This window comes from Falco cherrug, chromosome 12, assembly GCF_023634085.1.
Source record: "Falco cherrug isolate bFalChe1 chromosome 12, bFalChe1.pri, whole genome shotgun sequence".
In the NCBI taxonomy this organism is placed as follows: Eukaryota; Metazoa; Chordata; class Aves; order Falconiformes; family Falconidae; genus Falco; species Falco cherrug.
The window spans coordinates 9,260,239-9,276,245 of record NC_073708.1 but is presented as its reverse complement, the minus strand read 5'-3'; the positions used below and the strand labels follow the sequence as shown (position 1 = coordinate 9,276,245).

The window sequence follows — 16,007 nt, the reverse complement described above, 5'->3', positions numbered from 1 at the left end:
GTGGGAGTGGAGCTGCTGAGTGGCCAGGAGCAGTAGCTCCCAGGCTGGTTTGCAGAGCACTTCTAGTCTCAAGTGGCAGATAAATATTGAGATGATTTCCCTTAGTCTCTCAGGAAGGTGAGGATGCCCCTGGTCACAGCCCTGCCTTCCCTTATTTTTACTGCTCAATCAGGCGGCTGCACAGAAGATGGCACATGCTTTGGCTGAAAGGAGCTGCGAGTTACAACTATTGCGCCAGCATATGTTGGGGAAGGAGCCTGTCGGGATGCAGTCAGTTGGTGCCAGGCTGTTGAAGCAGGACAAACAGCCTGTACAAGTAAGAATCATGCCCTGTGTTTCTCTGCCTGTGGCCTCGGGGTTCCAGAGAGAACTGATTGCCACAGAAGGAAATGGGAGAGAGTGGAACACCACAGAGAATGATAGAAATGAAAGTTGGATTAGGGGAGAGACTTCCTATAGGAGGAAGAGAAGAAACTGAGGAGCAGAAATGCTGCCTGGGTGTTCTGATCTTGATTCCACCAGCCTTTGTCACTCAGTGTCTCCTTTCATTTTGATCAGGCAATATTTGAGTCCTTAGGGCACGTGAGAGTATGAAAGAAATCCCCCCTCTGACCTTCCAGTGTTGACCCGGTCCTTCCTTGGGCTGGGCTGCCTTGCTGTATTGTAATCCCTCCCTGACATTGTCACATTCTGGAGGGGACAAGAGAGCTAATTTTAGGTCCCACAAATTCTTGGCAGAGCCTGCTGGCTGTTTGCTGTCTCTTCTACAATTGGAGTTGGTATTTTTAAAGCAGCTTTGCTAAAAACCCCTTTGAGGCTGAACACAACTCCAAGGCTGCATATGCCACAATCTTACTTGAGCAGCTGTTAATGGTTTATTGGTGAGCTGACATATTGGATGTTTTTAAGCAGCTGTAAACAGGTTGCTTGTTTCTATTCCCAGGATCAAAGGGAGCTCTAGAGACTTCCAGGGATTTGTATATGGGCCAAGGTCTGTGTTTTCCTTCCTGCATGGTCCCTGTGGGCCACATCATTGGATAAAGATGTAGGTCTTTGTGAAGTGAAGGATGGGCTTGCTGCAGTTGAGTGAACCCTGTTTAATCCTTACTATGAAGACACTTGCTGCCAGCAACCTCCCAGTGCCCAGCCCAATAAAAGAAGACCAGTGTCCACACTTAAACCTTCTGGGTTGGATGCAATTCACTTGTCCCTGCTGACTGGATACACACCAGTTTTGATTGGTTTCTCACATGTTATAGGTGTCAAAAAAGCAGCCATCAATTCCAGAACTCTGGGGAAGCTGCAGTTGCTAGGTTCCTCAAAGGTGCAAACCTGGAAGCTTTTGTATTTTTAGGGAGTACTGCAAAGAGCTTGTGGAGCTACAGTCATTGCTGGACCCCCACAGGGAGAGAGCATCTGCAGGACAGAGGGAGGTGAGTGTGGTGACAGCTTATTTCAAGGTCCCCAAACACAACCAGAGCTCTTTGCTGTGGGGGAGACATGGTTACATGAAACTGTGGGAGACTAAAGAGCTTTGAGCAAGAGCGAGTATTTTGAAATGAAGCTGTACCTCCCCTTTGGGTGATGGTTCCAGAGATGTCTGGGGATGGGAGTATGGGAAAGAGAAAGGCTGGTGTCACGTTTGAGGTGAGGTACTTCTACTCCAGAGCTGATGCTGTTCAGTGAAGGGGTTTTGATTTTATGCTTCAAGCTGGGCTGAGACAAGTACAACTGGCTTGGGTTTTGCCTTGGAGCCAGGACACCTGAACTTTGCCAGGGGTGGGACAGCAGGCCTGGGATGTTGCTGTTGCTTTGGACTGCTATTTAAGGATCAACCAGGGAAGAAGAGTGTTTACTAAGAGGCAGTGTGATGGTGAGAGAGCACAAGCATCATGGACCTATCTTGCCAGAGGGATTCTGCCTGGATCTAGAGTCATAACTGACACACAGTATCCATGCAGTAACCAGACTGTCTTTGCAGTTATGATGTCAGCAGCAGAACTGGAGAAGGATCTTGTTAATGCCAGGGAGGAGCTGGAGCTGATGGCAAAGAAGGAAAGGGAAAGCAGGGTGAGCTTGTGATGAAGCCTGTGCTGATCTCAGCTGATCGTTGCTTACAGGAGACCATTGGGCTGCCCCTCACTGGAGGTTTTGGACACCCCTATTGTGAGGAGGGGTCTCTCCAGTGAGAGAAGTGGCGTAGCAGCTGGCAGTGGGGTGTTGTTTTTCTGAAGTCTCTCACAGACTTCTTTTCCTTCCCTAGCGGGAGCTCACTGCTCTCCAGTCTGTCATAGCCACACAGGAAGAAGAGCTGCAGGTGCAGGCCTCAGATATAGAGGCCTTGACCAGGACCGTCCAGATCAAAGAGGACCTCATCAAGGTGAGAGAATGTGCTATGCTTGGTCAGTTCCACCTGGGAGAGCTTCAGAGGTGTCTTTTCTGTGCCCCCCCCCCCCCCCCCCCCATCCTCAGAGTAATGTGGGTGGCTGTCCGTGAGTGATATTGCTGCTGGTTTGCCTACAGCCCTCTGCATTACTTTGGCCAGAAGGCAAAGGCCCCAAAGCCCCAGAGTGTTGTTATTTGGCTTTTTGCTCCTTGTGTACCAAACACCAGTTCTCTTGAGAGTCCTTTAAACAGAGTGCATTGTGTCTTTTCTCAGTTCTTGCTCCAGGCTGTTCTCTGTGCCTAATACACTCTGGGTGCTTTGACATTTCTTTCTTAGGAGACCTGGGTCTTTGCAAACACTGGAAACTTTTGGCAGTTGCATTCCAAGGAGGTTTATGAAGGTCCAGCTGTCCTTGTTACTGATCTCTTCTTCACTGAGCTCTCCTGCTGTTGGTTTTCAGGATCTGCAGATGCAGCTTGTGGATCCTGAAGAAATTCCAGTCGTGGAAAGGCTGACACAAGAAGTACTGGTGCTTCGGGAGAAAGTGGCCATAGCAGAGTCACGAGGACAGGAGGCTACTGGAAGCAGAAGGCAGCAGGTAGTGTGCCATGCGGCGGCAGCCTTTGGTGTGTTTATGTTTCTGCTGGTGCTCAGTGATGAGGCTTTGTTTTTGGCATTTGGATGTGCTTGTTCTTGGAAGCTGGCTGCTTATGATAGAGGGAATACAGAGCAGAGGATTACTTTCCTTTAGGACTTGTCTCAAGGGCAGAGTCTTTTGGGAGTCCAGGGATGACACTGATCAACCTCACCTGGGCACAAGCAAGAGAGGAAGGAAGTCCTGATTTCTGTGGGGCAGCCAGATGCCTCCTTTGATTTCTGTCTCTTAAGTGTTGCATCTTGTCTTTTCTCTCCAACCAGTTGTTACTGACGCTGGAAGGACTGGTGGCTGAAAGGAATCGGTTAAATGAGGCTCTTCAGGCAGAGAGGCAGCTCTGCAGCAGCCTGGTAAAGTTTCACATGCACCCAGACAGGTAAGCAAGGCTGCCTTGGCTCTGTGCTGCCCTGCTTGGCTGCTGGGACAAGCATGGGTGGTCCAGTGGGGCAGTTCCTGAAGCAGTGATTATTTTGCAAGTCAGAGGGCCCTCAGTGGGAAAGAGGGAGTCTAGGCAAAGAGTCAGACAAATGTGGCTTTGGGAATCCAAGTTTTGGGCTGCCTTCTTCCCTTGAAGAGTCTGCAGTGGCCAGCTTTAAACGCTATGTAAACTTCCCCCAACTGCCACCTCTTGTTCAGGTCTTGGCATTGTCATCTCTGTTCCCTGGCTTATCCCTTCCCGGCTCAGTTTCCCACCCACACTTGGGCACCTTTCAGAGGCTGCTGTCAAATTCCCAACCTACTGTTGAGTTGATAAGGATCTATGTAAGTACTCCTGGCAGTTGTCCCCAGCACAGCATGGCCTGCATTCTCTGTCCTCTGCACTAATCCCCTGCCCTTCATGGGGCTGCAGCCTCTGGGATATTTGAGCTACCTGATAGCAAGGGAGCACGTAAGTGGAGTGCTTGGGTAAGTACTGAAGAACAGCTGTACCTAGGAGTCCCCTACTCCTGGTGGGCTGGAGCCTTTTTTGGAGGATGGCTGTGCTCTGGGGAGGTTTAGGGGTGAGGCAAGAGGTGGCCAAGCTGCCTGGGGAGCATGCAGGGCCTGTGCCTGGAGTACGTAGCAGCCTCAGATGGAGGGGCCGGTTTGGTGTGTGCTTGCTGCAGCCTGTCTAACCCTCTTCCCTTTCATGCGGCGTTTCCGCTTAGCGCTGCGAGAGACCACACTCTGCAGGTGGAGCTGGAGGGGGTCCGCAAGCTCCGGGGACAGCTGGAAGAAGCTCTTGGAAGAAGCTTGGAGTTTTTGAACAGGCTGGAGACACAGGACGCCATAGGAGGTGGGGAACAGGAGCGTGTGAGAGTCCTACCCCAGCATGCCTTCTGAGCACTGGCGCTCACCCACCTGCCGTGGAAACGTTCACTAACTGAGTGAGCCTGTCTCACTGACTCTGGGAGGGTTGTTTTGGTACTTAGTAATGGTATGATAGAAGTGGTGCAGGGCTATTTTGTTTTATTTTTGAGCTGCTTTGGAAATGGTGATCAGTGCAATCCACCTGTGTTTCATGTATGTTCCTGTCTGACCCACCCTGGTGGCCACTGATGTATTTGCACATTCAAATCATTCCATTTTAGTTGATTTCCCTCTATCTCCCTTCTCCTTCCATCCCCATGGGGCAAATAAAGATTCCCTTTCTCCAAAGGAAACACCAGATGTTCTCTATCATCTCCCAAGTGCACGAGTATAAGTTTTTGTATTCCCTCACCATTTTTCTTACCCAATGACATCCCCCTCTTGGGTTGATGGTGGCTGGCCCAAAAGGAGATGATGTATATGGAAAAGTGGGTTCCAGAGCCAGAGAATTTGAGAAGGGCTGCAAGACCTGGTGGCACTTGCCTGGGGCTTCTTACACAAGTGGTGAGTGTAGAACCAATGATTTACTTTATGCTTAAACTAAATCCTGCTCCATTATTAATGACTTTATGGACTCCACCCGCCAGGCTGTCTCAGCCTAGCTTGCAAGTGCCTTCAAGGGAAAGCTTCTTCCTCTCTAACAGGGTGTTCGGAGTGGCTGAGACCTGTCCCTGCTCCCAGGGTCTGGGCTGAGTCTGCTCCCTCACTTGTGTGCACACATCTCTCTCACAGGCCTCACGTGCCCCTTGGGCAATGGCCAGGGCCCTGTTTCTGCTTTGCTGAGGACAGTCCCACTTGGCACCACTGCATACCTTTTCTAGGGTGCCTTTCACCCCCTCTGGGAGCGTTGGGACTGGTGTGAGAGCTGAAAAACAATAGCAACAGCTTCCTGATGACCAGCACTTCCCATGCACAGCAGGCTATGGATCAGCTGCCTCATATTTGATCGCTTCCTAAGGTGGCAGGAGCAAATTTTATATCTCTGAGCATCTGTTCCTGCTTGCTGGGGAAGTTGAACTCAGAGCAGGTGGAGCAGAAGAGCTCCATCAGCGCTGGGCTGTGCCACCTGGACCTATGACTACTCTGTTGTGCATCCTGTGACTGCTTCACATGGCACCACCTATCCCGTGCCTCACATCCGTGCTGAGGTCTTCTCTTTCCTGCCTCAGACAGGGGTAGGAGGCAGCGCAGCTTTCCCTTCACACACAGCAGGCCAGCACTGCTTCTCTGAGTCCACACCCAGCTGTGTGGTGAGTTCACCAGTTCTCATGTGGCCGGAAGGGACACAGCTGGTGGCTGCTGGGCAGCTCTGGTACTTGTTTAGCTTTTCCTTCCTTGTGTTACATCTCGTTCCCTTCCTCTCACTCCTGTGTGTAGCACCATCTTTCTCCTGCCTCTCACTTCGTAGGAGCCTTTGCGTCCTCGTCCTTATCTTTCCACCTTCCCTTCTCCATCCCGGCTCTGATCCCCAGCTGGCTTCCTGGTCTCTTGGGTACCGTGGAGCCCAGGCATGGCACGAGGGAAGTCTTGGCTGGTGCTCCAGCAGCTCCCATCTCTTCTTGTGTGTGTGTTCTGCTGCAGATCTGTCCCTGGCCTCTGCTAGCATCACTGCTCTGAAGTGCCCCGTAGAGGAGCGTTATCCTAGGCTGAGGCAATCCCAGCTTTTCTGCTCTGTTCTCAAGGGCATCCCTTCATCCCTGCTAGCCCTGGCTGTGCACTCCTCTGCCCCACAGGAGGATCAGCCTGAGCATCCCATGCCTGAGAGCACCCTCTGCCAAACTGCAGTGCTTTGTGCTGTCTCGTAGCTCTTTGTGGAGGTCTCTCCTTCCATCTTCTCTCCGGTTCCCTGGCGATCTTTTTTTTTCCTTCCCTTCTTCCCAGCAGTGTGAAGACTTCCAGTGCAGCCAGCACACCTGGGTGTCCAGTGTCTGTGAGCCATGTGCGATTTGCAAGCCATGCAACCGAATTTCTTTGCCTGCAGGCTAGGTGTGAAAGACAGAGGAGTCTGTGAAAAATACTGCTGGGGTTGCACCCCTTGGTCTGCTTTGTTGGTAATACACAGAGAGCTGAGCAGCCCTTTTCCCATGGGATTTGCACCCTGGTGTGCTCCTGTTGCAATGGAAGGTTCAAGCACTTGGTGAACAGCAGCCAGGGCACAGTCTGCCCGATGTGCGCACTCCTCTGCTGCCCCAGCACCAGCTTCCTCTCCTTTCCCTGGTTTTTTGGCTGTTTTGGTTTTGTTTCTTCCCTCCCTCCTCTCTCCTCCTTGAGATTTGCGCTTCCTTTTTTCCACCTTAGTCCTGGCACGCTGGGAGCTATGCAGAGCTGTGGGTGATGGGGACAAGTGGGGTGCTGTGTCCTGGTACAAGAGGTGGTTCTCCCCTGCCCCAGGGCAGCTGTGCTGGCTGTGAGCCCCCAGCCCCTGGGCTCTCAGCCACAGGTCACGGTGACCTAGCCTGAGGAGCCACGTGCATGTGGCCCTCGCCCTCCCAGCAAAGCCTGCAGCTGAGGGTCTGCATCCCCTCACTCTTCAGGGCCCTGCAGGCACTGAGCCGTAGCCCTAGATCGTTTGTCACCTGGCAGGTTGTGTCCCCAGGGGCTCACAGGGCTGTGCTTTGGCTACGCTGAATGCCACCCGTGGGAGCTGCTGCTTTGCTGGGTTGCTGCTGCTGTTTCCAGCTGCCTCAGCATTTCGTTCCCAGCACAGCACTTCTCCGTGATGGCTGTCCTTGCTCCCTGGGGCACGGCTGCTTCGGAGAACAGGCTCCCCCGTGCAAGGTGATGCCTGCCTAGGCTTAGCGCTGAGGTGCCCATGATTTTTGCAGCCTCCTGGCGGTTGCTCGTCACAAGTGGGTCCCCTGAGCATGCCACCATCTGTGTGCTGTGCCAACACCCTGCCCTGCTGCAAGGCATGCTCCTGGCGGAGCCTTGACTCCTTCCCAGGAGCTGTGTGCTTCCCTGCTGGCTTCTTCAGCAGCAATGTTTGGCCTCTCTCCTACCAGGATTTACCTGCTTTCCCCTGCTCCATGTTCAGCTTTGCCTGGCAGCTCCAGACCTGACAGTGATGGGTTTGGCCATGGGCAAAGCAGCCGCATCTCCTGTGGGGCACAAGCAGCAGTGAAACCTGGCCCCCTGCACAGTTCCAGGGGGTGGTCCTGGGCCCTGTCCAAGCTCCCCTCTCCCTGGAGAGAAGGCGGATTGGGGGTACACCCATGTCCCAGCCCTGGCAGTCTGAGCCTCCGCAGAGCAGGCAGGGCCCTGTGGCTGCGCGGGAGCAAGGCCGCCCAAACGAGGGCTGCAAGTCCTCTCCCGGGGCCCTGCACCAGGGGGCCGGGAGCAGAGCTGTGGCCAAGCAGAAGAGTGTGCCCTCAGCTCGGTGGGGCAGGGTGGGCCCACATCCCCTGTGCGCTGTGGTATGGGACACAAGTGTCCCTTTAGCTCCACTGCAGCCCTGCCAAGGCCGGCATGGGGCTTGCGATGAGCCCAGTGCCACGTGTGACAGTAGGGTTTGGGTGATGGGGGCAGGGTGGCTGTTAGTGCCCCCCCTGGGCTGCCCCCACCTGGGTGGGTGATCAGGGGGCGTGCACCCCCACGCTGCTGCCGGGTTGGGGCAGTGCCAGTGAGGCTCCCTGATGCAGTGCACGCTGCTTCTGTTGCTTGTGGCTTGTGAAGTGGCAACAGGGTGGGTGCACATGTGTTGGGGCAGCAAGCACGAAGTGGCGTGAAGGCAGAGATGTGGATGGAGCAGATGTGTCCCTGGGGCTGTCCGCTCCCTTGGTGCAGGGCCACCTCAGGGTGCTGGCTTAGAGCTCCAGCATGCGGGGGAGGGGCATTGGCAGGGAGCAGGGACAGTGGGGAGAGCTCAGTCCTGCTGGGAGCCACCCAGCACCAAGCATGTATGAGAGCAGGCACCTGCCCCCCGGCTGCCCACAGTGACCACAGGCATCATCATGTAGGAGGGGACAGAGGCAGTGCTGCCATTGCCACTGCTTTGAGCATCTTCTTGTGCTGTGCTGTCCCCTAGGTCAGGCCACAGGTACAGATGCTGATGATGCCAGCAGCACCTTTACCTACAGCATCAAGGAGGAGGCAGCCCATGGTGTGGCAACCCAGCACGTGAGTCAGGGCAGCATGGCACTGGGAACAGGAGTGGCACAGCTGGGCACTGTGCCACTGACAAACTGTGTCCTAGCCCCTTCGGAAATGTGCCTGGCACCCTCTGTCTTTGTCCCTCTAGAGCAGCCCCCAGGCCCCTAAGGAAAACAGGGGCACTGAAAGGACCCTGATGGGGAGCACAGCACCCACCGTGCCAGAGCAGATGCTGCAGGCAGAAAAGGAGCTGCAGGAGATGAAGGTGCAGCTGGAGAAAGCCGGCTTCTCCTCTGTCTCCCAGATCAGGCAAGAGCCCTGGGACACCAGAGCCAGTGGGTAGCCGTGGCTCGAGGGGGTATCCTGCGTCCTGGCTGCTGCCTGCCCTTCACAGTGCCTTGTACCCCCAGGGAGGTGATGCTGAGCCTGTGCCTGGAGAACACAGAGTTGAAGGAGCAGATTTACGAAGCCACGTCGCTGCTAGAGAGTGCGGAGCAGGAGGAGGCTGACATGGGCATCCCTCTGGCCCCCAAGTTCCACCAGCTACAGCAGAAGAGCTGCAATGCCCTTGCAGACCACCTGGCTGGGAGCAGTGGGGATGGCCAGTGGGTTCTGGCAGAGAGGGGAGCTGTGCCCGGCAAATGGCCGGTGCTGGAGGTACAGTGCCAGGGTGGCGTGCTCAAGACACCCTACCCTGGTACCCTGGGTGGAGGGGAGAGGAGCTGCGTACGTGCCTTGGACACAGGGGTCTGGGATGGGGCTGGAAACGGGGAGCTGACACCCCATCTCCCCTCTGGCAGGCGAAGGGTACAGTTCCCGGCAGAGCCTGGTCGGGGCTGGTCAAAGAGCTGTGCTCCCAGGTGGCGCAGGGCCAAAGGCAGTGCCAGGAGCTGCAGGACAAGCTCGCCGCCTCAAAGGCCATGTTGCAGGCACAAGCTGAGCAGCTGGAGAAGTACCACGTCCTGCTCTGTGAGTTAAAACCCTGGGTGGGATGGTGGGGTCGGGGTGGGGGGTGTCTGCGCCAGCCTGGCATGCCCTGCGTGCCGTGCGCACGAGGCAGGGTGGTGAATCCTGTCCTGAGGGGGACCCTGAGCTGACGGGGCTGCCCAGCAGGTGAACCCCACACACGGCAGCTCAGCAAGCAAGTGCAGGTAGACTTCCAGGACCTGGGTTACGAGACATGCGGGCGAAGTGAGACCGAGGCCGACCGGGATGAGGCCACTAGCCCTGGTAAGGAGAGCTGAGGCTTTGGGGACCCCTGTGCCTTGCCCGCCTGGCATGAAGAAGTGACACTGTGCCCTGTCCCCTTTGCAGAATGTGAGGAGCTGGAGGCCCCATTCCAGCCAGGGATGCCTAGGGCAGGCAAGGCTGCCCAGAAGACCATGGCCCCCGCAGATGTGGTGGCCCTGCACCAGCACATCCAGGACCGTAAGGCGCAGTTGCCTAATGCCAACAAGGTGACCCAGAGCCTGCAGCGCCGTACCCGTTCTGTCTCTGTCACCAGTGGCTACACCTCAGGTGCCGAGCAGCCCCCGCTGGGTCCCACAGCGCTGGCCTCCCCGGCCCACAGCCTCACTGACGAGGACGAGGGCTGGCAGTCAGACAGCCACAGCACCCTCTGCCCATCTGACCTGCGGGCACACCACAGCTGGCAGCAGCTGGAGCACCGCGTCTTCCCCCTCAAGGCACAGCTGTCTGCAACCAAGCCTGAGCAGCTGCAATCTGCGACTCAGTCATGGTATGGCCCTGGGGATTGGGACTAGACAGGGGGCCATGGGGGTCTCCAGGATGTGCCCAAGGGGGGCAGCTGTTTGTTGCGTGCTTTCCTTGTAGCTAGGTTCCTGGGGCATTGGCACAGTGGGGCAGAGCCCCAGTGGTAGATACTGGACAGACTCCCCCCATGGCACCCCATCCCTGCCATGCTCTCTGGGTGGGTCTGGAAGCCCTGTGAACCTCCTGCTTGCCCATCCCTTCTAGGAATTACCACCGGCTGATCCAAGCACAGGCTCGGGATCTCTGCCACCTGCGGCAGACGCTGCGGGAGGGCCACAGGATGAGCCACAGCCTAGCCCAGCACCTGCACCATGCCCTGCGGTCCTTTGAGGACCTCCTTCATGGCACCGACATTGACTACTATCTGGGCCAAGGCTTTCGGGAGCAGCTAGACCAGGGCAGGCAGCTGTCAGAGAGGCTCAGCAAGAAGCTGGGCACCAGTAAGTACCTTTTGGGGAGGGCACTGGGGCTGGACATCATGGGGCACGGTGTGCCAGGAAGGGGTGCTTCAATGGGTGCTGTGAAGAGCTGCGGCTATTTGGACACCATGTGCTGTGTGGGCTACCTGCTTCAAGCTGGGATATCCTGTCCTGCTATGGCTGTTGGGGAGTGGGCAGCCTGGGGCATGGAGACGTTAACCGGTTCCTCCTGGCTTATTTTTTCAGGAGATCGAGCATATGGGAAGGATAAAACCAGCCATGAACTCCTGACGCTGAGGTACCTGTTCCTAGAAAGTGCTTGGGGGCTCTGTGTGGGGACACTGGGGGTTATCACTGCTCTGGGAGTGGGGGTCTGGGTCCCCTTGGGCTCTCTGCTCTAGGTGGATGCCCTGGGGCTGCCACTGCTCTGGGGATGGGGAGCCCCAAGCTTGGGCTGGGCACCCTGTGGCTCCAGGCAGCCTTGCAGCACAGGTGGGATGTGGTGTGTCATGCTGGAGCATGCACAGCACAGCAGGGAGGAGCTGTGGAATGGGGGTCACCCTGCCCTGCCAGCCCTGAGGATGGGCCACCTCTGCAGGCTCAGCCAGGAACTCCAGGAGAAGGAGAAGGTGACCGAGAACCCGGAGGTGAAACTGCGGGAGCACTGTGAATCCCCTGGCAGCAACCGCCCACCCTCTGAGTTATCCTGCTCTGTCACCAGTTCCTCCTTCATATCTGAGGGGCTGGAGGCCCGCTCTGACGGGGATGAAGCCAGTGAGTGCAGCCAGTGCAGCCAGTGCCCTGAGGAGCCTGTCCGGCTTGCAGGTACCATGGGGTGCCTGCGGTGGCCTGCAAGCATGGGCTGGGGACATGCAGCCCCTCTGTGGTGTGTGGGTCGCTGCAGCAGTAGATGGCCATCAGACCTGGGCAGGGGCTGCCTGTGTGGCGCTGTGCCCCAGTGCCAACCTGGGGGGTGAGCACACAGCACCTGGGGCTGCAAGGGATCATCTCGGGGGGCCCTGCCATGGTACCACAGCCCTGCGAGGCTGGGACCTGACTGGCCTTTTGTGGGCTGTCCCATCCCACAGTGTCTCCAGATGTGGGGACTCGTGTGCCAGCATCCCCAGTGCCCATGGGGAGGAGGGGTCCCTGCCAGGCTGAGCCAGAGCTGTGCTAGCATCTCTCTCCATCTCTCTCCTGTCTCTAGGCCTCTGCTTTGACTCCTTGTCCAAACCTGTTAGTGCCCCCCTGCCTCCTCTGGCTTCCCAGCTGCCCCCCTTCCTGCTTGCTGGGTGCCCCACTCCCGCAGCCCCCCCACTCCTGGGCTGCTGTGGGACCCCTGTCTGCTCCCTGGCCGACGTGCAGCAGGAGCTGCAGGTGCTCCAGAGGCAGCTGGGAGAAAGTGAGCATGTGCCTCTGGCATGGGGCTGGTCCTGCCTGCCCCGCATGCTCTGCTGTGCTGCATGGCCCCCCACCCTCTCCCACTTGCCTGTCTTGCCCTGGCCTTTCTCCTGCTTGGGGCTACTGCTTTGAGGTTGGGTCCTATCACTCTGGCTGGGGGACGATGGGGACATGTGGCTGTCATGTAGAGAGGACCTGGTGGGTGGGATGGATGCAGCCTGAGGTAGCACTAGCCCGTGGCGTGGACACTTGCACATCCTAGGGCCTCTGGGAAAGGGCTGGTGTGGTTAGTTGTATAGGAGGAGCGGGGCTGAGACCCCTCAACTCATGTCACGTAATCAGCAAGCCCTGGCAGAGCCCCTGCTCTTCAGGGGGAACAGGTTTGACTGGGGCAGGAGGTCAGCAATAGGGGGTGACTGTGGGGGGACGCCGGGCTGCACTGTTGGGCAGAGCGAGAAGTGGGCAAAAAGCATGTGGCAGGAGCATGTTACCCCCCGTTCCTCCTCCCTGCTCTCCTCCTCCTCACCGCTTTGCCCTGTGTGTGCAGGCCTGACGCTGCCCGTGGCACCAGTGAAGCCCACAGCTCCACCGGGCTCCTTAGGAGAGGGCAGCAAAGCCCCAGCGTTGCTCAACCGACACGGTGCGCTGCAGAGCCTGGCTGGGATCCCCAGGGCCACTGACACCCGCGCCCGCTGCGGTGTGCCTGCTCCCGGCCAGCCGCTTTGCGGGGCCCTGCCATCCGGTTACCCCGCCAGCCAAAAGCTAACAGGTAAGGGCTGTGTTGGAGAGCAGGGGGGCACCCTGCCTGGGTGTGAGGGGACAGGGAGGAGACTTGGTACCACAGTGGCTGTGGGACATGGCTCTAGTGTGGGGCAGGATAGAGGGTGGCACGAGGCAGGTGGCGCAGCCATCTCCCTGCCCTGAGCCACCTCCCCGGCTGTGGCAGGGGCCGACCTGCTGGAGGAACACTTGGTGGAGATCCGCAGCCTGCGCCAGCGCCTCGAGGAGTCCATCTGCACCCATGACCGGCTCCAGGAGCAACTTGAGCGCCGCCTGGCCTCCACCAGCAAGGCCACCGGTACAGTGCCGCACTGAGGCCAGGGCTGCTGGGGGGGGCAGGCTTTGCACGCCCCCTTGCACAGGGAGGGTGCTCACCCTGTGCGTGGCGGCATGCTGGGGAGAGAGACTCGGCACCACTCCCCCTCTGCAGGGCTGCCCAGCGACATCCATGCCCAGACACGGGAGCTGAGGCTGCAGCTGAGCAGGGAGAACCAGGCTCTGAGTGAGGACAACCGGACTCTGAGGCTTCAGCGCGACCACCTCTCCCAAGGTGGGGCTGCACCACCAGCACCCTGGGTCTGAGTCCCAGAGGGTGCTGGCTGAGCGGGGTGGCAGTGACACCTCCATGCTCTCTGTCCCCAGAGCTAGCGCAGGTGCAGGAGGCGTTCCTGACTGCCTGCGCCCGGGCACGGGAAGCTGAAGCAGAGCTGGACCAGAGGCACAGGAATCAGCAGAAGCTGGTGGATGAGCTCACCGAGTACCAAAAGAGTGTCCGCCGGCTCCGGGATGAGCAGCGCTCTTTGCAGGAGAAAAACAACAGGTAAGCTTCGGGGCACTGGGGCTTTGGGGCCAGCAGGGCTGGGTGGCATGGCTGGCACCGTACCCATGTGTCACCTCTCTGCAGGCTGCAGCACAGAGTGATGCTCCAGCAGCAGCAGTGTGAGGAGCACTGCCGGCTCCTGCAGACCACGCGCACGGAGCTGCACGTCTGTGAGAGCCTCCCTGGCCCCTCTGCTGAGGCCCACGCAGGTACGGGACCCGCATCCAGTGCCCCCAGCCCCGGCCGCCTGCCCCGGCCCTTCTGCCCAGCTCCTGGTCTTGGGAGGCCTGGCCCCTCTGCAACGCTTGGGCGGTCCCAAGCACCTCGCCTGTTGTGGCAGCAGGAGTGACATGGTGGCCCTGCTGGCAGGCGGAGAGGGAGGGCAGGAGCGCAGCAGCCCCAGGCACAGAGCCACACCTGTCCGCAGGGGCTCACATGCTTCTTGTTCCAGGCTGCTTCCCGTCTCCTCCGGTGCGGGATGTTGGCACAAGTCTAGCAGCTCCCCACTTCTCCCCACTGCCCTCTGACATGTTGGCGGCCCAGCGGATAGCCGGTGGGTACTGGAGCCTGCCCACCTCTGTGCCTCAGGGGCTGCTGAGACCTGACAAAGTTGTGGCAGCACCCTTGCTGAGCAGGGGTGGTGAGCCCAGGGCAGAGCCAAGCCCCCGGGATGGGATTGGGACAGCCATGGGGGGAGCAGGCAGTGGTTCTCACCGAGCCCTGCTTGTTCCCTAGAGCCACGTGGGGCAGACCCACTGGCAAAGAAGAGCAAGGAACCGACACAGGCTCACGTTGTTGCCTGCCCTAACACCTACCGGGCCCTGGAGCAGCGCATCCTGAAGGGGAAAGGGCTGGCCCATGAGCTGATGTCTCTCATGCACCCAGCGACCAGGCTGCCCAGCTGCCCGCTGCCGGGAAAGGAGGTAAAGCATGGGCAGGATGGGGCTGGCGGCAGCTGGGGGCCAGACTCTCTGTGGACCATGCATCAAGCTGCTCCTCAGCCCAATACTCGCCCCGAGGCCTGCAGGGCTGGCAAGCGGCTGGTAGCTTCCAGCCCGGGGGCTGCTGCTGGCACTGCCCTGCTGTGTCGGGCTGGGCACGGCGAGTCCCCGGGTGCGGCAGATACAGGTGCCACGGCAGCACCCCACTCCTGCACCCTTCTCCCGCAGGTCCTGGGGTGGTCAGGCATGGGGCACCTCTGCAGCAGTGCCAGCACCCTGCACAGCATCCTGGAGGAGTGCACATCTCTCCTCACTGCCTTCTGGAGCACCGTGCTGCCCGTCAGCCCTGCCCAGCACCAGGACAAGGTAAGGACAGGGCGGGGTGGGGTGCTGCAGGGGCCGGGGGGGCGGCTGCTCACTGCTCATCACGCTCGTCTTGTCCCAGGAACAGGCGCTACAGGGTGAGATTGCGACGCTGCAGGCCCGGCTTGCTGAGCGGGAGGATGCTCTGCAGAGCATGGCCCATCAGCTGCAGAGTACAGCCCAGCTCAAGGACAAGATGGAGCAGTTTATCGTGACCCACTGTACGTGGCCTGGGTGGCATCCTGCTGCGGGGTGGCACCGCCAAGCTGGGCTGGTCCCCATGCGCATGGGGTGGCTCCACAGCACAGGGACCTCACCGACCCCCTCTCTCTCCCTCACAGTGACCAGGACCCACAATATGCTGCGCAAGGCCAGGACAAACCTGGAGGTGAGTTCGCCCTGGCACTCGGCGGCGCATGATAGGGGCAGGTGCCCCTCCCCTGGGGAACCCTGATGCCCTGGGGATGGGCACAGATAGCAGATACCCCTCTGCCCTGGGGCAGAGTGGTGGGCAGCAGGGTGCTGAGGGGTCAGCTGGGTGCATGTGCTGGGGGGAACACAGCGACCCATTTTCTTCAACTGTCCCCAGGGCACGGCAGCCACCTGGTGCAGGCCCGACGTGGCAGCACTCCCTCTTGCTGCCACTCGCCAGGTGAAGGCCCAGCAGGCCCTGCCCGTCTCGTGAGCACCGGGCACGAAGCGATGCCCGCTGCGGCCCAGCAGCATTTCACACCCCCTCACCCTAGAACTTGGTCCCAGTTGTAACCCTGCTACCTACCCGTCCCTGCTCGTGTCTGTATATGTATATAGATAGGTATAGCGGAGCTGCGTTCTGGGGGCTCCCCGGGCACGTCAGGGCCCCGGTGCGGGAGGAAGATGTAAGAAATGCCATGTTCTGTTCAGGAGTTGTAAGTTCCTAATAAAGGTCTACTTTGGGTTGTGTTTCTGCCACGCTCATCTCTTGCAGCTCTCTGTGCCCCGCTCCCCAAGGTACCCCCAGTGCAGGGTGCCGTAGGCACTGGCTGGCCCC

General features: G+C 58.6%; 1 protein-coding gene across 9 annotated transcripts in view; it reads left to right on the top strand.

The window, feature by feature from the left end:
• Positions 1 to 15,934, top strand: part of LOC102046635 (myomegalin) — a 35,789-nt gene extending 19,855 nt beyond the window's left edge. For 4 of the 9 annotated variants that reach the window (XM_055724400.1, XM_055724401.1, XM_055724399.1 and 1 more), the window contains 28 exons: positions 173 to 316; positions 1,355 to 1,433; positions 1,982 to 2,070; positions 2,264 to 2,380; positions 2,847 to 2,984; positions 3,305 to 3,417; positions 4,190 to 4,317; positions 8,416 to 8,507; positions 8,629 to 8,789; positions 8,891 to 9,137; positions 9,281 to 9,449; positions 9,591 to 9,710; positions 9,795 to 10,218; positions 10,458 to 10,693; positions 10,919 to 10,970; positions 11,271 to 11,497; positions 11,880 to 12,074; positions 12,621 to 12,842; positions 13,020 to 13,151; positions 13,284 to 13,403; positions 13,496 to 13,673; positions 13,758 to 13,882; positions 14,125 to 14,226; positions 14,409 to 14,596; positions 14,843 to 14,980; positions 15,060 to 15,198; positions 15,319 to 15,365; positions 15,567 to 15,934. In XM_055724400.1, the coding sequence (XP_055580375.1) occupies positions 173 to 316; positions 1,355 to 1,433; positions 1,982 to 2,070; positions 2,264 to 2,380; positions 2,847 to 2,984; positions 3,305 to 3,417; positions 4,190 to 4,317; positions 8,416 to 8,507; positions 8,629 to 8,789; positions 8,891 to 9,137; positions 9,281 to 9,449; positions 9,591 to 9,710; positions 9,795 to 10,218; positions 10,458 to 10,693; positions 10,919 to 10,970; positions 11,271 to 11,497; positions 11,880 to 12,074; positions 12,621 to 12,842; positions 13,020 to 13,151; positions 13,284 to 13,403; positions 13,496 to 13,673; positions 13,758 to 13,882; positions 14,125 to 14,226; positions 14,409 to 14,596; positions 14,843 to 14,980; positions 15,060 to 15,198; positions 15,319 to 15,365; positions 15,567 to 15,662 (4,218 nt within the window). In that variant the 3' untranslated portion in view covers positions 15,663 to 15,934. Of the gene's footprint in view, positions 1 to 172; positions 317 to 1,354; positions 1,434 to 1,981; positions 2,071 to 2,263; positions 2,381 to 2,846; positions 2,985 to 3,304; positions 3,418 to 4,189; positions 4,685 to 8,415; positions 8,508 to 8,628; positions 8,790 to 8,890; positions 9,138 to 9,280; positions 9,450 to 9,590; positions 9,711 to 9,794; positions 10,219 to 10,457; positions 10,694 to 10,918; positions 10,971 to 11,270; positions 11,498 to 11,879; positions 12,075 to 12,620; positions 12,843 to 13,019; positions 13,152 to 13,283; positions 13,404 to 13,495; positions 13,674 to 13,757; positions 13,883 to 14,124; positions 14,227 to 14,408; positions 14,597 to 14,842; positions 14,981 to 15,059; positions 15,199 to 15,318; positions 15,366 to 15,566 lie in introns of those variants that run through there. The other 5 variants (XM_055724395.1, XM_055724396.1, XM_055724398.1 and 2 more) reach the window with 5 other exon arrangements.
• The last annotated feature ends 73 nt before the right edge of the window (positions 15,935 to 16,007 follow it).